Below are 20,927 nucleotides of genomic sequence, written 5' to 3'. Positions count from 1 at the left end.
GGTCATATGGGTCCACACAATATTATATGAACCCGGGATTTATCCCGTAGTGTTCTTTGAAATTCCAACACCAGCTCCTGACACACCTCCTAAATCACTCCGATTTCGTGTATTATACTGTACAACTAATAGTCTATGATTAATACAAGTATATTCAAAATACTACTCCGTAATAGTATATACTAATTATGCAAATGCAACCAGAGCACCTGTCAAAAACAATACTGCAGCAAGAGCACTGTGATCATAGCACAAAAGGCTAGGAAATTAGACAATGATATAACTGAATAAACATATATGAGGTTTTCAATAATATCATAATAGGATCCAAGTCATATAAGGCGATACAAATACTATTCTTAGACTGACTCTTAAAAAATAGTTGAGCAACGAAATGAATCAAGAGCAGTTCAGAGGCTTTAGCTAAACAAAAATTTTGAACTCAACATATTTCCACTTCTATTATGTACCAGAAAAAGACATTGGTATACCATGTAATATGACAGACAACATCAGGGTCCAAACCAGCAGTAGACCGGTAGTCTAGCAAGTTGATAATGGTGATCCACTTTGAAGCACATTTGAAACATCCGAGAGCTTTTGCCTTGGAGACAATGTAGTGTTGGCAGCAACATCAACATCAAGGTTGTCAATGGTCTTTCTTTTGAGTGTTTCCAACTTTAAACCATCACCTGAATTCTCAGCAACTGGACTCGGACACACAACATGCTTCTGAGTTAGCAACGCTTGAGCTTCTTCTATCACTGATGCATTATCATCAGCAGCATACAAAATTTTCTTTATTGCTTCAACAACCTGTCATTATTACAATTCAATAGAGCACTTAGTTTCTAAATTCCTAAATAGGTTATAAAACACTAAACAATATACAAGTATAATGTGAAGAGTTGTCTCGATAGAAGCTTGACTTACAGGTTGATGTTCAAGCTCAGGACTTTGGCATAATATCTCGACATCTCTCAGCTTCGCAAAGTAGAAATCCCTTTCCTTCTCAAGACTATCAACTGATAGCTTCAACTCAGTGATCTGCATAACAATTGCATAGTAAATTACTTCTGAAATGGTAAGGAAGTCCATCCTAGGCCAAAATATCTTAATTTACTGCACATGCTAGTATGGTACAGTACCTTTTCATCATATGCACCCATTTCATTGGAGACGGGTTGAGGAGCTATGGCAGCTTGATTAGCCACTTGCACAGAGGGGACATCAGCCTTCCGAGAGCTTTGAGTAGAATGAGATTTGGTTGCTGCCGTTGAAGACTTAGTAGAAGGATGTGAAGCAGCAGTTTTTTTGCTATTTTCCTTTCCTCCCTTACAAGCTTCTCTCCTTTCTGAAGGATTGTAACTAATCCAGAAACAAAATTTATAATATGAAGATTAGAAAAGAACAACATGATTTATTGTACAAACAAAAAATGAGGACATTATACTTGATTACTTGGTGCAAAAATAAAATTATAATATAAAAATAAGTACAAAGTTTATAGAGAGGACTAATTACCTAAAATGTTCTAAGCACAGAACCAAATTATCGTATAAGAGCAAAGTGGACGAGACAAGCAGTTAAGGACAGCCGATTGAATACTTAACACAGATTATTAGAGCATAAAACACTAATCAAGAGAATTATGATAAGGAAATTCTCAAAAGGTTTGGTATCCAGCAATGTCATGAGTGAATCATGAATAGGAAATTATAGCTAATGCATACATGTTTACTATTTAGTGAAAATTAATGCAAAAAAGAGATCCTCAACAATTCACACCTCCTTAGAGTTCTCATGTATTCTGTATTAGCTTGCAAGCTTCCTATCTTCCCTTAAAAAATTGAATTGCAACTAACCCAAGAGTTAACATGAGGAGTTAAGAAAAACAACATCACGATTTACCATGCAGCCATAACTTATAAACTTCAGTCTTAAGAATTTGACTTGGTGCTTCAAAAATGGACAGGCAATCTCAGAGGTGAGTAAGTGCCTATCCATGTTCCAAGCACAAGACTAACTTCCAAACTGCCGCAAAGCACACTCAGATTAATGGTTCAAACACATTAAAGGTAATGGAATTTCTAATTCAAAGTATTGGAAAATGCATGATATTGAAGGGAACATGCATATTATTATTGAAGAGAATTCTCAACAGGACATCGTCTAAGGTTATGACATTCAACGGTGTATCAGTCAGTATGTATCATTAGAATTTCATAATGCAACTTGAGAAAACGTGATTATTTTTAAAAAAAGAAGCAATATGAATATCGATAATTAACACCTCCTCCCTCACACAATAGTATAATACCGCTTCCACTTACAGTAAAACTGTAACATACAGTCAAGCAGAATTGCAGATAGTTCAACAATAGCCAGAACCTGAGTACCTTGGTATGATACTCGGTTTAGTACAAAACTATCCTCCACATTTGACAATTTTTATATGGTTTTGACAGCAATTTCTCTTACTAAATTTCAATTTAATACTATAAACACGTAATGTATTAAGTAATTTCAAGGCAGAATTGAACACTTATTTCAGTTATAGACAAATGTATGCATTAGCATCTTGATGTAACCAAAGTTGGACAAACGAAAACTAAATGCAGCATAATTTCTGGAATGAAGGTAATAAAATTGTCACAGATTTCATTCAATATCTTTCGAAGTCACTTCATAAGACAAGTTTTCATACTTGTAAAACACATCCAGCCGTTGACAAAACAACTGATTTAATCAAACAACATATTAATTGCAAATCAATTTAAACAAAAGCTAATTGACAGAATTTTTTAATAGAAAAACAAAAAATAAATTACTTGTTTGAACCACCGTTGTTGACAGAATCACAGTAACGCTTCATCCACTGCAGAAACTCCAGATTATCCAGAGGTCTTCCCTTAGTGAGCTTATTCACCTCAATATTCTAATCATCACAAACATCAACTAGTTAAGCGATAAAATTGAAGAAACCCTAACATTTCAAGAAAAACCCAATAGAATTTGTGAGAAACCTTAGAGATTTTGAGCTTGTTGAAAACATCTTGAAGAACTTTGTAATTCTGAATCATCTCGTACTCATTCTTCGCATCGAAATTCACCTTATGCATCGGCACTATACCTGGATGTGCCGCATCCATTAGCTGACAATGAACTGCTCCACTGCACGCCTAATTTCACACAAAATTGATAAATTAGGGTTTCAATTGAAATTTAAAGGCCGAATTTCGAAAAAAAATGTTGAATAGCAAATAACAATTACGAAATTGAGGACAAAGATGGAGAAAAAACCTCTTCGACTTTGGAGATTTTGAGTTGAAGAGTAGAGTTAATCCAAGCAAGAATCTCCGATCTACCGACGAAATACGCAGAATCCATCATTCCGATTTTCGACGCCATTTTCGATTTCTCTGCTAGAAAATAGAATTCTCCTACCAGAGTTGTCTGGAATTTGTAAAAGAGAGACGATATTTGAATTAGGGATTTTGGGCGGGATAATGGTGTAGATTATGAAACTGTCGTTGAGTGTACGTTGTACAGGCTGTCAAATACTTCTTTTACAAATTGCAATTTTTTTTCTTTTTTTTTTGTTTACTCTTTGATATTGGGCTTTGGTATCAAAATACATATGTTTGGGCCTTTCTATGGGCAATGAAAAACTGAACCTGATGAGTTTTTTTTTTGAAAGAAACTGAACCTGATGAGTTTTTTTTTTTATTTTTTGAAAGAAACTGAACCTGATGAGTTTTTTTTTTTTTTTTTTTGAAAGAAACTGAACCTGATGAGTTCAACGAAGTAAGTTACGAAATTTTACTTTCTCAAAGGATTAAAATTCTAATTACGGGTCTGTTGTCATACGATTATTTTCAGTTCAGCTCTAATCAGTTCAGTTTAGTTTAGCTCTTAATTTCTTTCTCTTATAAAATATTCAGTTCAGTTCACTCAATGAGAACATGCCCTACGTAGTATTGTATATGCTTTTCTTCATAAATAATTTGTATACATAATTACTTATTATCGACTCTTAATTATGACAAGCTTATGAACAAAAATTCATGACTATGCTTTGGGCAATATGGTTGCATTATTAGTGATAATGAAACAAGATTTTCGTATGATATATCATACTGATTGACCAACATCACTATCAATGATCAATCCATCATTTATTATCATCTACTTGTATGAAATCGGAGGTACGAAGTAGTTGTTTTAGGCTAGAAATAGTTGCCACTTTGAATGATTTGTAGTAGTTCTAAGAAGACAAGTCATATTGTATGAATACTATCAGATCATTTAAGGTACTTATAGAATACACAAGGATTATAATCAAGGAAACCTCCTCTAGTGCCAAAGTTAGAGTTTATAACAAGTTCTAGCCAATAATTATATTATAGCCAATAATTATACCATTAGGTCTTTAGTCTTGTCATTTACATTGGGTCAATTGTACCTTTAAAGGGACATGTGTCGTGGGCTCACTTTGTACAAGGCCCGTGATTGGATAGTGATTTTGGCACTAGTGATAATCTTCAATTAAAAGTCCAAAGAAAGATGGCATTGATATGATTTATGCAAAAAGCCAAAATTTTCAAAGAGAGGATAAATATACAACGTATACAATCAATTTAGTTCAAATCCTTATACTTTGACCTTAATTTGTAAGACAAACCATTATCAAAGGGACCATTAAAGTACCTTATGAATATTACTTTTAGACGAATAATAACAAACATAAGAGTTGATGAAGAGAATAGGAGTCCACTTATGTTCTCCGAATATATATTTTAGACTATTCTACAAAATAATGATAAGTTCATTATTTCCTATATACAACACGTAGCCGCAGTTGGCTAAGAGGAAAAAAAAATAAAAAGACAATCAATGGCATTACTCAACAATATCTAATAATGTTGGTAGCTAAGACTATGATGAAGACAGTTACACCACAAACAACTCCACAACAGCACAAAAGCAGATAATTAGACAAAAAAATAAAAAATAAAAAACTATCTGATGAAGTGATAATTAAACAAAAGAAAAAAAGAAATTAAAAAATGTCAATCATACATACAACGTAACACTTTGAATTTATCTCTCAATAATCTACAATGCTTTGTCAGCCATACATTAGTACCAACATTTAAGGACCATAATAATATGGTGATGATGGTGGTGGAGTTGATGGTGAATTTGATGTTATTTTTTCTAGAACATGGAGTGCTTCTTTCATTGAGGGTCTTTTTTGTGGTACATGTGAAATACAATTGTACCCTAACTTTAAACAACTTAACAATGCCTCCTCATTACCTTCCAAGTCACCTCGAATTGTGGGGTCCGCCATCCGGAGCATCCGTGTTCGATCCTCCAACCCTACTGCCAATTCGGCTAAAACGGGTGGGCCATACTCATCCGATATCACAACCTTTCCTGTTATTAGTTCAAGTAACACTACCCCGAATGAGTAAACATCCCATTTTGAGCTCGGCTTAAGGCTCCGTAATGATTCGGGTGGGTGGTAAGGTGAAACAGACCCAATGGAGCTTGTACTTGGGCTTGGGGTGGCTCCCACTGAATAGTCTTGGAAGCTGTCCCTTGAGGCTGTGGATCTTTTGCTACCAAAATGACGGGTCGAACCGCCGGGTATGCACCCGAATTTACCCATTGAGAGCCTTTCAAGCCCAAAATCACTAATCTTGGGCTCCATGTCTACGTCTAGGAGTATGTTATTGGGCTTGAGGATACCATGTACATGCTTCTTTTCGTGGATAAAATTTAGCCCACGGGCTATTCCTTTAGCTATCCTTAGCCGAACCCCCCATGGTATATGGCTTGGTGAAGAGCCAGTTTTCCCTGGAATTTTCAGATCAAACATTAGTCAAAGAAATTAATAATACTATGCTTCATAAATTGGGGAAAAATTACATCGTTAAAAAAATATTAAGTAGATCAAGAACAATAATCCAAGGTTGGCAATAAAAATAAACAAGTCAATGAAGTTATGTAGTTTTTAAGTCAACTTGTAAACACCTTTTACATTTTCATTGGCGAGTCAAATTAATTAATCACAAGTAGTTCACATAATCGCATTGATCAACTTAAAATATTCATGTACTACATATATAATTGTGCATTCCTAAGATAATGACCTTGCTTAATTGAATAGTAGCTCCCATAGAGTCCAACTTTAGGCGAATTCTCATAATAGTTAATTGTATACTTGGGGCACTTTTTTCTATTTTGAAGGAACTGGTGACTTTACTCTTTCAAAGATAATTTACTTTGAATGGTTCACAATAAATTAGTACGAGAGCAAAAAAAAAAAAAAAAGACTAACAGAGTATCATGCACAATACAATTACTAGTAAACTAACAGTTCTGCATATTATACTACTATTAGACAGAGTGACCAGAAGCCAGAAAGTTACTATTTTTGGGTAATAATTAAACAGATTTTTACAAAAGAACTTTTATGAATCCAAAAAAGTTACTGTATAAGGTATTAGTACAATGCATGAGAACAAAGTAGATGAATTCAAAGGAGACCCCCACCCCTATTAATATCATTTGTTCACAATTGTAACTTCTCAACTACGAGTAGTTCTATAAACAAGTTAAAAATAATGACATGACGTACCAATAACAAAACTTATACAGTATGAAATATTATTTGATCCAAAATGAAGAAAAAAACACAATAACTCTGAATTCCTCCAACAGTATTCATAAAGACCCCCCCGAACCCCAAGGCCCCAATAAGAGTTAATATGCCAGTGAAGTGTGAACCTAAAAAACAGAAATTGTACAGAAACCAGTGAAGAAGTCTGTGGAAAATAATTCCTCCTTCCGTTCCGTGAACAAACAAGTACTGTACCATATTTTTTTATACGGTCATTAATATACAGCTTTAACTACTCGTATCTATGTCTTTAATTATTCATCTAGACTATAGTGATTTATCATAACATTTGTATTTAAGTACAAGTATTACCAGAAACACGCATATAGTGTAAATTAAAAAGTCAAAGTCGAAAGTTTATTGAAGGACATATGATAAGTGTGGGTGATGATGATGGGACCAAATAAAACAGCCAGGCAACGCTATGTACATGAGAGTTAACACTTGGAAGATGAAGTATTAAATTTGACTCTTATCAGCATTTAAAATTATGAAAGGCTTCCGTTACAACTACTCCACCACCCATTGTTCCCCCCCCCCCCCCCCCCCCCCCCCCCCCTCGAATCTATTGCAAAGGCCCCTCAACCGATTTTTGGCCCGGTTATCCCACTTTTATTTAACTGATCTTTACATATTGTATGGGATATTTTTAATTTGTTGAAAAGGACCCTTTGGACTAGCTCTTAATTAATTATAAACCCTCAATCTTTGATCGACCCCTTGAGGACTTTAAGCATTGGAGGCCGACAATTATTCATGCCTTCTCAACTCGAATTCCATTAGTTAACACTCATGGACCTCTACGACTTGAATCTTGAATTATGATCGAGTCAATCACATTCATGTATGTTCCCTTTTTCCTATTTTCATGATTGAGCAATCATTTCATTGTAAAGGACAAGAGTGTGCTCCATACTTCTAAAGTTGAATCAATACATTAAGCTAAACGGTGAGCTCTTATAATTCTAAACTTTTGAGCCAAAACGGACAAATAAACATAAAATCAAAATAATTTGAAACAGATGTCCATACACCTGAAACACCAAATATGTTCAAAACATCTCATATGGCATATAATGAGAATCACATCACAAAACATAGAATAAAACTAATTTCATGCATATTATTTTTCTTCTAAAAAAACAAAAAGTTTGAACCACTCAACCACATTCATCAATATCATTCTTTCCTACAAAGTACTTTATAAGTCCCTAGCTAGTAAACTATCCAAAAAGTATTGCGCCTATCATGCTTACTGAGTAGCAAATAATTAAATAGATACTTGATGGCTAGCATCAATTAGCACATCTGAAGATTTATTTTGTAGCTGTCTATAATGTCTTAGGCTGTTACTTAAACATAACATAGATTAACCTCAAATTATATAAAGAGAGACTAGTTAATACCCGAGCTATAATATACTCGATTCTTTTACTTAATACGGAGTACGACTATAAAAAATTAATGGCCATGAAATTATGCACAGTAAATAAATTTCTCCGTACGACACCATGCATGATGCGTTGCCCAACAAATGACAACAGAATTCAAGAATGCAAAGAGAATAAATAACAAGAAGAAAAAAAAAAGTACTCACTGTAACGGGCGTTGGCGAGGCTGCCATTGGAAACATACTCGTAGATTACGAGCTTCTCATCGGACCCCCAATAAAACCCGCGAACCTTAACCAAATTCGGGTGAACCATCTTCGCAATGGCTCGAACGTGACCCTCAAACTCCTTGAATTTTTCCACACTGTTTGATTCCCCAACTCTTCTAACTGCTAAAACAGTACCATCTTCTAGAACTGCTTTGTACATTATGCTTGTACCACTTGCTCCTAAAATATACGCTGACGCTTTTAACAGCGTCTCTAATTCCAACTCTCTTTCTCCTCCTCCACCACCGTCTACCGTTACTAACTGTCCTTGCTCCTGCTGCTGATGCCGCCGCTCGTTATCTCTGTCCTCGGACCCGCATTCCGTGTCATTATCATCTTCATCATCTGCATTGTCGTCGCTTTTACTTTTCCTTAGACAAGACCACTTGGCTATACCTTTAGAGTCTGACAGCGACGACGAACTTGATGTTGATGACAAATGATCATCTCTCGTAGCTCTTATTATCGCCGCGGAGGCTGGACTTCTATTATTCAAAGTTTTAGCATTGATAGTAGTGTTTTTATTATTCTTCTTTCTTTTACACACGTAGAGGAACACCATGGCAAGGATAGCAATCCCTGTAAAATCACCAACTACAATGGCGGCGATTATATGAGGCCGAAGCCCATGATCTTTCTTCTGTGGGCCGGGTTCCTGATTTGGGCCCACGTCTGGTGAGCTGGCGAAGGATTTGGGAATAGCGGCGAAAGCGGGCGGTGGAATGGGCTGACTTGGGGCCGGAGTTGGGCTTGCAAGGATTTGACATGGGTTGCCTGATGGGGGCCCACAAAGATCCGGATTACCGGCGAAGGAATCTTTCTCTTGAGAAAGTAACACATTGGAATCAGGAATCTCACCGGTTAAATTATTAAAGGAGAAATCTAATGTCGCATTTTCCGGTATTTTGTTACCGAAATCCCGAGATATTTCGCCGGTTATCCGGTTATTAGAAAGGTTAAAAATCTGGAGTTTTTCTCCTCCGAAATCAACGGGAAGTGACCCGTTTAATGAGTTGGAGGATAAATCAATGACCCGAACCCGGTCAAACCCGCCCGGAATATTGCCGGTGAAATTGTTTCTTCTTAAGGAAACTGAGCTAAGATTCTTTAACGTCCCAAGATTCCTCGGAATATTCCCGGCGAGGGCATTTTCGGAAACGTCAAGAACTTCCAAGCTTCGTAACCCTCCAATCTCAATGATTTCTCCGGAGATCGAATTGTTAGATACGTCAAAGACACGAAGGTCTGGTAGACTAAAGAGCGAGTCCGGGATTGACCCGTTGATTGAATTTGAGGATAAATTTAGGGTTTGGAGGTGATCAATGAGGCCGAGATCGGCCGGTAATGATCCTTGAAGTTGGCAACCAGGAAGGGACACTCCTACTACGCGAGGAGTGTCCCCCTGACCTAATAGTGTAAAATTAAAAGAACTACAAGTGACGCCACGCCATAAACATGGTGTGGCGTCGTTAAAGTTCCATGACTCTAAAACGTTTAATGGGTCGTCTAAAATGGTGTATTTGAAAGAAAGTAGGAGAACACCATCTGAATTTAGACTAGAAGAGAAGTGTATATTGGAAACCAAAATGGAGAGGACTAGTAGTATGATGATTGATGTTGCCCTCATTTCATCATCATCTTTTGTAACAATTATTCCTCATCTTTGAGATTTTTGACAGAAAATGTTTACAGAAAATTTCTTAAAAAAATGGAATTTAGAAGGAAAAGAATGGGGGAGAATATTTGTAAGGGGAGTGAGATTTATTATGGGATGGCAGTAGAGAGCATGTGATAGGAATTTGTATTATGAACAAAAGAAACACAGCTCACACTAGTTAACTAGCCCAAATAAGCTTGCTTTTATTTTTTATTATTATATTATTAGTACTTTTTTCTTTTTAATACTCTAATTATTAATTTTATACTACTTCCCTTTACATTGCTGAAAAGGGGCATGTAATAAATTATATACATGTCCCTACTTCAATTCTTGGTGTGAATGCAAGAGGGAAAAATGATTATAATTTGACAGACTATCATACTTACTACTACCACCACCAGTGCAGCTCATTTTAGTATGAGAGCTGAAGGGTGAGACTTTCGGTGGACTACTGAACAGTGGGGATAAATGTATTTAATACTACATACGTATGTAATCTCTCAGTTTCTAACTGTTCTCTTTAGATTGTTTGACTTTTTTTGTGAGACAATCACTGTTCAATCAAGAAAAACTATTAGAAGAGATGGCATCGAAATACTAAGCTAGTTATAGATTTGTTACGTGTAGCTTTAGTCCGTTTACACATTGTGACATTGCCAATGAATTACGTTAATAGTCTATTAACTCTCTATTAGCCTATCAGTAGTTGAATCCTTCTCATCCTAAACTAATCTCTTTTCAACCCAAATATAAATATACTAATGTATACCTTACACCAATCATAAACCACTACTAGCTATCACACTTAAAGTAGTGAATGTGACTATTATTGAGCTATTTTTATATAAATGCGGAGGCACAAATTAAATGAGAGAGAGATAATTAAATCCACCTGGTATGATTTAAATCTATAAGATAACAACTACTTGAACTTAACCTATACTCGACATGTTTCGTAGCCTGTAGGTTGTAAGCTAGCAAGATTATAATAACGCTCGAGCAGTACGGCCATAACATGCCATAAGCCCATAATGTCTTTCAAATTTTCAATCTTTCACTAATCTTTTGTTTGTCTTTGGTTATCTTTGTTGGCCCATTACTTAAATTTACTGTCACTTTGATAGCGAATAAGTAGTTGGAATCAGGACATAAATTTAATTTTCTTGTTGTCGATGTGTGATGATGAAGGATTTCTACTTGTATTCAATTACATAATGTCATTCTAATTTATTCAAGGATGTAAGCATATTCTTCATATTATATTTCTTTAATTTCAAATCTCAATTTAGATATGTTAATTAGTTTTTGAGGGTTATACGTACCTTAACTTAAGATCATTTCTGTTTACATCATCTGCCCATTATAGCTCTATATACTTTTGACATTGATCGATTAGAATATGTATTAAACACTTTTGATGTCGATCGAAACTTTGTGTTCAAACTTTAAATTATTAGAGGGTTTTGTTGCAGTCGAGATTCAGTGAAAGTTTTGTAAGCTATAGGTTTGGGAGGAAGCATAAATCAGCCACATGACGTAGACTTAGATCATATACTACAGCATGACAAAAAACACATTAATATATAGGTTAATAAATAGGGGGTTGCAAAGCTATAATGATAAAGATAATTATATAAAATCATAATAAGTAGTACGTAACACATTATTAATTGATGTTTGTATGTTTTATATAACCAGCAAGTTTCTAACTAATAGAATCTATTATGGACGTTATGGTCGGATCTAAGTTGTCGTCGTCAATTGATCACATGCTGATCATGAGGGAGTAAGGGGAGTAACTGCACAGATTTGGTTAATTAGTCAATTAGTATTTCTGATTATTTCTTACATTATGTTTTATTGATTATGAATAAATAATGAATATGAATAAATAAGTTCAAAAGTTACAATTGCACATGAAGGCTATGACAAGTAGTACCATATCATGAAATGTCAAAGACAATCTTCTTACACCAAAGAGGAATTCCATTTTATCTCTTCTACTAATTTGGGTAAATAAGCAAAAGTCTTCAATTGATTATAAAAAGAATAAAAAAAAAATATTATTTCATATTACCTCCATTTTAGATTATTTGCAACCATTAGACATTTTTTTCCTCTCTACTTTATGTTAAACCATTGCAAAATACTATGAATAGGAGGTAGTATTACATATAGATGATCAAAATAAATTTAAAACTTAAAAATTTGTTTGATAGACGAGAAAATGTTGTAAAATTTTTAATTATGTTGATCTTTCTAACATTATTTGTGGGATTTAACTAAACAAGTTTTATAATATTAGAGCTCATCAGATCTGCTATTTATATATATTGTGTACTCTTTAAACCAGTAACATCTTAATTATATACTCCACATTAGTTTTCTTTTTTAAAAAATCATATATTCAAATAAAATGTTATGGGATACTTCGTGTATAGGGTAGAAAAGAGTCATACTTCATGTATAAAGTCAATAAATACCTCTTACGAGGTGGCATAATAAACTATTCATAGCGTATGTTATCAAATATTCTATGAGAGAGGAAAATTAAGAGCTGAACTGAACTGATTGGAGCTGCAATCAACTAAACTGAACTGAACTGAATTGATTGGAGCTGAACTTAACTGAACTGAAATTAAGTTATTAAGTAAATTAAATGTGAATAGGCCCTATTTAATTCATTTTTCCAAATATAATTTTTGGCTTTTGTTCCATGTTGTTTTTATTAACCTTATTGCTTTACAACATTATAATCCTACTTGCAGAGGGGGACCTTCCACGGGGGCCATTTGGGGCTTGACCCTTAGTAAATTATTGAAATTAATTAGTTAATAAACTTAAATAATCTTATTTTACTTATAAAATTTGAAATATAGCGACTAGTTTAAAGCAAGAGGCAAAAGATTCAAATTTTCGCCCCTCTAATACTTTCGGTCAAGATCCGCTGCTGCCTACTTGTACAAGGTGGAAGCATAAAATAGCATTATTCCCTCCTATTTGTTTCTTATTATGTTGTTACAACTTGACTTTTACAATCTACAATAATAAATATCTTATCTATAAGAAGCTCGACAACAATTGTTGATATAAACATTGACAACACATTTCAAATCGAATCAAACAAGATCCTTCGTTCATGATATGGTATATATCATGATTTGAGTTCGTTTTTATAGTCAAAATCTTAAAATTGACCATAAAAGTCAAACGTGACAAACAAAAAGGAACTGAAAATATTAAATAAAATTTTTAACATTTTGATTTATGATCAATTGTACTACAAGACCTTGGACAGCATTTGTACTACAAGACCTTTGAAAAAGTGTAAAGCTATGAAAGTAAAACTTACAAAGATCTCAATAATTCACATCTAAGAAGTGATATATCTGATGGCTATTACTTCTAAGCTAAGTTTTATGCTTATCTAGTTGTGATACCAATATAATGCATCAAATTCTAAACCTACTTTATTAAATTAAAACTTTGTATATATTGTATAATAATCATCTAAATGTAATTATAGATTCACCTTGATGATAAAGCCAAAAACCTAATCTGCAAATTGATTATAATAGATACCATCGATCGATCATGTTACTTTCATTTCATTTGTAAAACTTGTTTGCCATTTTGGCATTTATAGCTTTGAACCTTTGATTGATTTTATAACAAACATTTCTAAGTCTTTATTTTTATAATTATTATTATGCACTCCGTACTTCAAATCTTCAATCCATATGATATACTACTATTGTTAAGATTTAACAGAATATATTCTGCATATTTATCCTGCATGTCACGGAAAACAAAAACAATAAAACAAGGGGAAAATGTTAGAAGGTAGATGTCATCAATCGTCATCCTTCTTGATTTGTTTCTCTAATTGCATATGATTAAAGAATCTTCATTAGCAGCCTTTCTGTACTAAGTACATACTACTTTCACATATAATATAATCAATCTTTTAATTTTTAAATTAATTAACTATTAAGAAGTAATTTCCTATATTTCACAGAAAAGATCTAAGCTAGATACGAAAACCTAGGTTAGTTAATCTTAATTAAGGTATATATATACGCCAATTGGTTATTTATACAATTATACCTAAATAGTTAAGCATCTTTTCAATAACCAAAGTAACATAGTACTCTATTGACTTTTAAAATTATATGCACTTTGGCATCATGGAAAAAATTCCAAACCTGAAAAAGAGGTGCTAACCTCCTTTTTCTTTATTTTTATGTCTAATCTTATCTTTCTCACATATTCTCATCAATGCCAAAAGAAAATGGCAAGAAAAAGCACAAAGCACAGGTTCTTTAAGAAGGAAAAAAAATGTAGATATATATGCAAAAGGCCATCGCAATAGATCCTCAACCACAAAAGGCATAATATAAAATTCGTATTTAGATGATCGATCAATGTATATGCAATGCAAAGTAAGTTAATTCTTTATATATACTGTTCCATTCGCGTGAATGTCAATTGTCTTATTAGTTAGTTAAAGTCTTGAGAGATGATATTCAAAATACTTGTATGAGATTAAATTTCCTCATCAAGTCATTTGTCTTTTTGACTCATATATACATATTCTCTTCATTTCTAATTGAGTAATTGATGTCAGTTCTCATTATTATTAGAGACGACAATGATATGTGTGTGTTTAAGGGTTGTTATTTAACCATTTTGTATGGTAAGGACTAAGGAGATCAAGACACATTGACAAGTTTGGAAAAGATAGAGTTACAAGAAAACCCCAAATTAAAATTCATAGAATTTCTCCTGAAAAAAGAAAACATATGCTTTATCGCTCGTCTATAATTATTAGTAAAGCACTACATAACTTTTAATTTAATCATATTTACTTTCGAAACCAGTCAAATTAGAAAGAACCAAGTCATGATCTATGCACGTGGTTTGCGCACTAACAAGCAAGTGAAAACTACAAGTGTACTTATACTTTCTTAATTAAGTTTAGTCTTCACTCTAAGGATAAAGTCTACATACTTACTATCTAGGGAATCTAAATACAAGAATGTGGGAAACTAATTTTAATTAAAATTGGTTTTTATACAATTCGAAGAACAGCTTGCTTTGAAAACTTTGATGGGAAAACTAGTTGTCTAATTGAACGAAACTCCAAAAAATTGCATCGATATATGAAGTCGTCCCCGTGAAATAAGTAAACGCATCTCCGCAAATCCATTTCTTCGTGTTTGTTACCCATTAATTAAACTACTATTCAGCTTATTCTCCAGTTTTTTTATGTACTAATTATGTTCTTTTTTACTTAGCTTCCTGTCTAAACCTTAACTTGTGCTTAGTTTACTCGAGTTTTGTATAATATCGCGTACTCCCTCAATTTGGAGTTAATTTGTAATACTACTTACTACGTACATATAGATTTTTCTTTCGATGGGAATGATTAATTCTAGCTCCAACTCCAACTCCAGTATGCTTTGTTTGTTGTTTCAATTTTTAATAATCTTACAAAAATACTCTTTATATAGTTGTGTAATTCGCACTAATTTAAATTCTCCATATGTTCATAAAATTTGTTTGCATATTTATTGAGATCTAATAATACTTTGTACACTAAAAGATAAAAATGGTCAATTTTAAAAGTATTTAAAGAATGTATTTTATTTTCGATTAAGGGCCTGTTAAGATTGACTGAACTAAGCTGAACTGAACTGAATATTTTATAAGAGGAGGATACTAGGAACTGAACTTAAGCTGAAGAGAACATGCCCTAATAATAAATCATCTAGCTAACAGCTGATTAAACACCAATCGTCAAACACAATCTTTGTCTTTCACATAACCACGGGCTACACAGAAAGTCAGGAATCAACTATAAGCTATACAAATTTGTTGAAGAGAAGTTGCATGGGCTATAATATCAAAAATACGTGCAATTTGTCACATTAACATGTGAATCGAAAGAAATCAAACAAAGTGTCTGGCTTTTAAGACAATGTCGCACATGATACATGAATGGCGCAAGCTCTAATGCCACCACATGAAAGAGTGAACATAGAATATCTTATGCAGATGTATGTTTATTCTCGGGGTCACCTAAAGTATAAACATTTAAACATATGGTTTGATGCCATGAAGCAGCAATCGAAATCTAGTAGAAAAGCTATACAATCTCCAAAAATAGCATATTATACATAAAGGGGTTGTACATATAATTGAACCAAGTAAAGTAAAGTTTTAAACATGAACAATCATGGCAAATTAAATAATAATAAAAGAGTTGAACTCAAAAACCATAATAGCCTACTTGGTTTCATTTATAAAAACAAAATAACATTAATAAACTCATACTTAAAGGTTTTACAAGATTGAATTAGATCTTTTGAACATGCAAAGGTGGTTTAAGTTGGTCCGATTTTAAATAATACGTAGTAGTTATACCAGTATTAAAAAAACCTAGCCAATTAAAGTTTGATTTTATTGGAATTTAGCAGATAAACATACAAGACTCATGATCAATGCAAGCCCTCAACAAGATACTTCAATTCGTGTGATTGAGTTGAACAATAATACAGGCTTGTTTTACTCTTTTAGGTGTTGTCCTATCTAAAAATATAAGAGCAGGTTTCCATTTTTGGTGGTTTGTGCATGTTGAGGCTAAGCAGTGGACAGATCACAACAGCATAGTAACTTGAAACCAAGTCTAATGCATTACAAATAATTCCTGAAGAACGCCTAACTTTAAGTAACAGGATATGTCGTCCTTTCTCAATTATTTTTCACATGCCTCTCATAAAACCCACTAACTGATTGCTTCTAACTTCAACTCATCTAACTTCTTTTGCTCAAACATGAAGAAGATGAACCATTACGTGTATAGTAGTTTGTTTGACGAAAAGACACGGGAAATGATACTACCAACTTATCAATTCAATTTCTTTTACAGTTTTACACTTACTGTAACATAGGAAATACTATTGACAGTTTTACTTTGAAGTGGATCAAATTTTTTACTTGCTTTGTGATAGATAAGTGAATTTTCGTACTTTACAAAAAATTGCTATTTTACTTATCTTTTACGTCTTCATCTTTTAGATTAATGACCGTTTCTTCAAAACATGTAAAATAAGGGGTGTTACGTGACAAGGTTTTATATGTATCATTTCAATATACATTAGTGTATGTACTACGCACCTACCTTCATTAGTACTATAATGTTACATATTGAGTTATATGACTTATATCAAATACAGTACATTGTTAGATAGAGAACAAAAATAATACAATAACAACATGACTCTATTTCAGATAAAATGCGTAGCTATAACAATAGCTATAACAATCTCGCGTTGAAAAATACAATTCCTACGTTAATTGAGCACCAATCACAAAATGCCCTTTTTTGTTTTTTCAACAAGTGTTATTTGAAGTCCATTGGTTGTTGTTCGTATTGTATATTTTGTCAAGGTTATCATGGAGGAGTTTTAGGCAAGTTAGGTCTCCTTTATATTATACGGTTATATAAATTGTCGTATTAAATATCAATACAAAGACGACCTAACTTGCCTAAACTCCTCAACGATAAGCTTGACAAATATACAATGTGAACAACAACCAACCGACTTTTAATAAGTGTAACATGTAGATAAAACAAAACGTAAAAATAACAGAATTTTCCGATAGCGTTTTGCAGCTCATCTGTGCAACATTTATACTGCCTTGGGAGCACCAAGCCATAAGTTGTATGAATAAATGGATAATGCAATAAATGAGTAGGTTGGTTACAAATGCAACGAGGGACCATTTTTTGTCTTTACAAATTTTAAAACTTGTAGTACGGAGACACGGAGTACAACTTACTACTTACATAAAGAGGAGCACAAATGATAAATTACTACAAGAGCTAATAAAAAGCCTTTTCTCGTTTCTAATTGGATTTTGGTCGTATTAGTTTATACGTGGACTTTTGACTTTGAAACTTCAAAGTTTTCGAGCATTTAATAGCCCAAAATGGTACGAGTAGAATTTTGACTTTGGACCTTTATTTTTTTATTTCTGATTTCAAAGCCCGAGAGAGTTGACCTTGGGCTTCCAGCCAGACCAGACAATAGACACCATCTCCAACTCAATTGGTCCAAAGTCTCTAAACTTCTAATTCTGTGTGTATAAAAAATTTTCTGATGAAGGTCTCTTTTAAATTTTTGTAGGAACCTCGTGTTATAGACTATAGAGAGCCACAAAGGATTGTACGCGTTTTAATGTTACTCCACAATTGTAACCAACACGTACTTCGTAGTTCGTATTGTACTATCCATGGAAGTTCTTTGAAAATGTACTTGTTCTAATTCAAGATAATCATATATAGTTTGGTACTTTGGTTCAGAAATTAAGGCCTTCACTTTTTTCATCACCTAAATTTATTGCTCACTATCACATACTGTCCTGAAGACCTGAATTCATTTACAGAGTGTTACATACTGTTGAAGCCATTTGTATTTCCAGGACCAGGATATACATTATACATCATGCAAATGACAAACTGCTAATATGATTATTGTAATGTCTCACTACTAATGTTGTACAACTTCGTTACCTTTTACTTTTAAGAACGAACCTTGCTGGGCTAAATGGACTAAGATCAGCAATACTAGTTTTACCATCGATAACAAGTTCAGCCAAGGCAGCTCCTGTTGCTGGCCCATTAAGGATACCCCAGCAGCTATGCCCTGTTGCTACAAAGCATCCTTTCATACCCGGAAGCTCACCAATAACTGGAACACCGTCATCAGTGGATGGCAAGAAGCATGCTTGCTCTGCTGTAACCTGTGCTTCCCCTTCCTTCAAGTGTGTGGAAACATTCCCGGCCACTTGTTTAAGTATCTTTATTGATTCTGGATTGGGTGCTACCTGCTCCGGATCATCTGGCACCTCCTCTGTTGATGACATCCCACAAATATACACCTCACCTACGAAAAAGTATTATTTATATTAAGCCATACAAACAACAAGCTTCAGGAGTGAGGTCTATGCCAAGATTGCCAACAACATAAATATTCAACAATGAAATTACTCAATCTTGGCTAAACCGACATTGATTATTCCCCTAAATCGATACTTAATTACACACTTGATGCATAAAACAATATTATCAAAAACAGCAAATACCTAAACAACACCACTAACATACATTTTGAAAGAGACTACGTTGAACATAATGGTGGAGATGTAACTAGAGAACGAAAGTTATATTAATGCATTAACAATTGATCAATTGATCCCATATCAACTGTGACATACTCTAGTACTAGTCTACTACTACTATAAAATGTAGTGAGTATACCAACCATAAATCCACCATCTTAAATACTTCACTACTTCTAGTTAAAAAATATAATTCCACTATCTTAAACGGCAAGGAGAACAAACCATTGAGATACACAATAGTTACGACGTCTTCAATCGAGACTGAAACCTAACTAATCAATAGAAACAAAATAAGGTAATTTACCATAACATCCCACACTACAAATATATTTCAGCAAAATATGTCATTATGTCACTCTACTAATACAATGTAAAATCATAAACACACCTAAAAATTATGAGATTGTATAATTGAAAATTATGACTTAATAATGCAATAATCAAATTAAGAATGCAATAAATAAAGAGAGAAACTAGATAAAACAATCTATACCAGTGGGCCGAGGATAGACTTCAGGGTCCATGGGCCTACCACCATGGGCTGGATAATAAGTGAGAAACAACGCATGAGGCGAGATAACATCAGGCTCTTTGGGCTCTAAAACAATACTATGGGCCTTAAGCCCATAAACCCGAAACAACGACGACACCAAAGCCAACTTAGAAGACCAAGGCCCAAGAGCCAACACAACCGAGTCAGCATACAAAACTCGCCCATCATTCAAAACAACCGAGTCAACTCGCCCATCATCAAACCCAACCCCATCAACCCTCCCAATCACCACCTCCGCTCCATACTTCTCCACCGCATTCGTCATCAAACACCTCGTGAACAACTGCGGGTGCACTTGGGCCGTCGTTTGGGCCGTCCCAATGGGCTTCGATTTCTGGGCCGGCCCATCAACCCACGACGGTAAATTCTTAACATTACTACTGGGTTTACTGTGAGACTCGTCAATTGCCACGCTTAAGGTGTCCAGAGGACGATAACCGTAGGATGAAGGACCATCAAGTTCATCGGACAATGAACGGTGGAGATTGAAGCTGGTTCGTGCGAGGGAAGAGAGGGGCCCACCGTCGCACCAATCTAAGGCTAGGAATCCACCGGCTTTTCCGGAGGCGGCGCATGCGACGGAGGTTTGTTCAACGACGGTGACGGAAGCGCCGTTTTTTGCGAGAAAGTATGCCGTGCAAACTCCGATGACTCCGCCGCCGCATACCACTACTTTGCGCCGCCGGTCATCGCCGGTTTCCGGTGATTTTGACATGTTTCAAGTGGAAGAGGAGCAGCGGATCGAGGTCGCGATTAAGGGTTTGGAGTAAGGTGAGAGAAATTGACGAAGTTTAGTTGTTGTTAATGGTGATGAAGAAATTAATCTTGTTTCCATTTTTTTGTTTTCCCTTTTTTTTCACCATTTTGGATTTCTGGAAGAAGCGTTGCTCTGGAAGGATGGTGATTTGACACGTGGGATGAATTGGATTTTTTTGATACGGGTTAAAAGCCTGGACCGTTAATAATTGGGCTGAATTTGTAAAATTTGAAAAAAAAAAAAAAAAAACGTTTGGGTCTATTGGGCTAAATTATTTGGGCCTTATGGCTGATTAATTAGCATGTTCAACTCTACTTCTCTGTGAGCTTTGTATTTTTTTGAAGAACTATGAGTTATGTGCCTATGTATAGCTCAAAATATATGTGTGAATGTGTCAATTTGAATTTCAATGTGTTG

The 20,927-nt window shown here is 34.3% G+C and overlaps 3 protein-coding genes across 3 annotated transcripts; all 3 read right to left on the bottom strand.

Annotated features, from left to right (window-relative positions):
* Positions 1 to 354: 354 nt before the first annotated feature.
* LOC145602412 (microtubule-associated protein RP/EB family member 1C-like) lies at positions 355 to 3,497 on the bottom strand. Its single transcript, XM_081658606.1, has 6 exons — positions 3,304 to 3,497; positions 3,027 to 3,182; positions 2,832 to 2,938; positions 1,149 to 1,368; positions 934 to 1,047; positions 355 to 816 (listed from the first exon to the last, which is right to left on the bottom strand). The coding sequence occupies exons 1-6, from the start codon at positions 3,409 to 3,411 to the stop codon at positions 544 to 546; spliced, it is 978 nt and encodes a 325-aa protein (XP_081514732.1). The 5' UTR covers positions 3,412 to 3,497; the 3' UTR covers positions 355 to 543.
* Positions 3,498 to 4,994: 1,497 nt separating this feature from the next.
* LOC145602968 (putative LRR receptor-like serine/threonine-protein kinase At4g37250) lies at positions 4,995 to 10,226 on the bottom strand. The gene is made up of 2 exons (XM_081659105.1): positions 8,289 to 10,226; positions 4,995 to 5,865 (listed from the first exon to the last, which is right to left on the bottom strand). The coding sequence occupies exons 1-2, from the start codon at positions 9,976 to 9,978 to the stop codon at positions 5,156 to 5,158; spliced, it is 2,400 nt and encodes a 799-aa protein (XP_081515231.1). The 5' UTR covers positions 9,979 to 10,226; the 3' UTR covers positions 4,995 to 5,155.
* Positions 10,227 to 18,369: 8,143 nt separating this feature from the next.
* LOC145602027 (D-amino-acid oxidase-like) lies at positions 18,370 to 20,587 on the bottom strand. Its single transcript, XM_081658137.1, has 2 exons — positions 19,694 to 20,587; positions 18,370 to 18,962 (listed from the first exon to the last, which is right to left on the bottom strand). The coding sequence occupies exons 1-2, from the start codon at positions 20,466 to 20,468 to the stop codon at positions 18,586 to 18,588; spliced, it is 1,152 nt and encodes a 383-aa protein (XP_081514263.1). The 5' UTR covers positions 20,469 to 20,587; the 3' UTR covers positions 18,370 to 18,585.
* Between the last annotated feature and the right edge of the window lie 340 nt (positions 20,588 to 20,927).

The sequence above is a fragment of the Chenopodium album genome, chromosome 21 (assembly GCF_948465745.1).
Source record: "Chenopodium album chromosome 21, dcCheAlbu1.1, whole genome shotgun sequence".
In the NCBI taxonomy this organism is placed as follows: domain Eukaryota; kingdom Viridiplantae; phylum Streptophyta; class Magnoliopsida; order Caryophyllales; family Amaranthaceae; genus Chenopodium; species Chenopodium album.
This window is presented reverse-complemented; position numbering and strand designations above follow the sequence as displayed.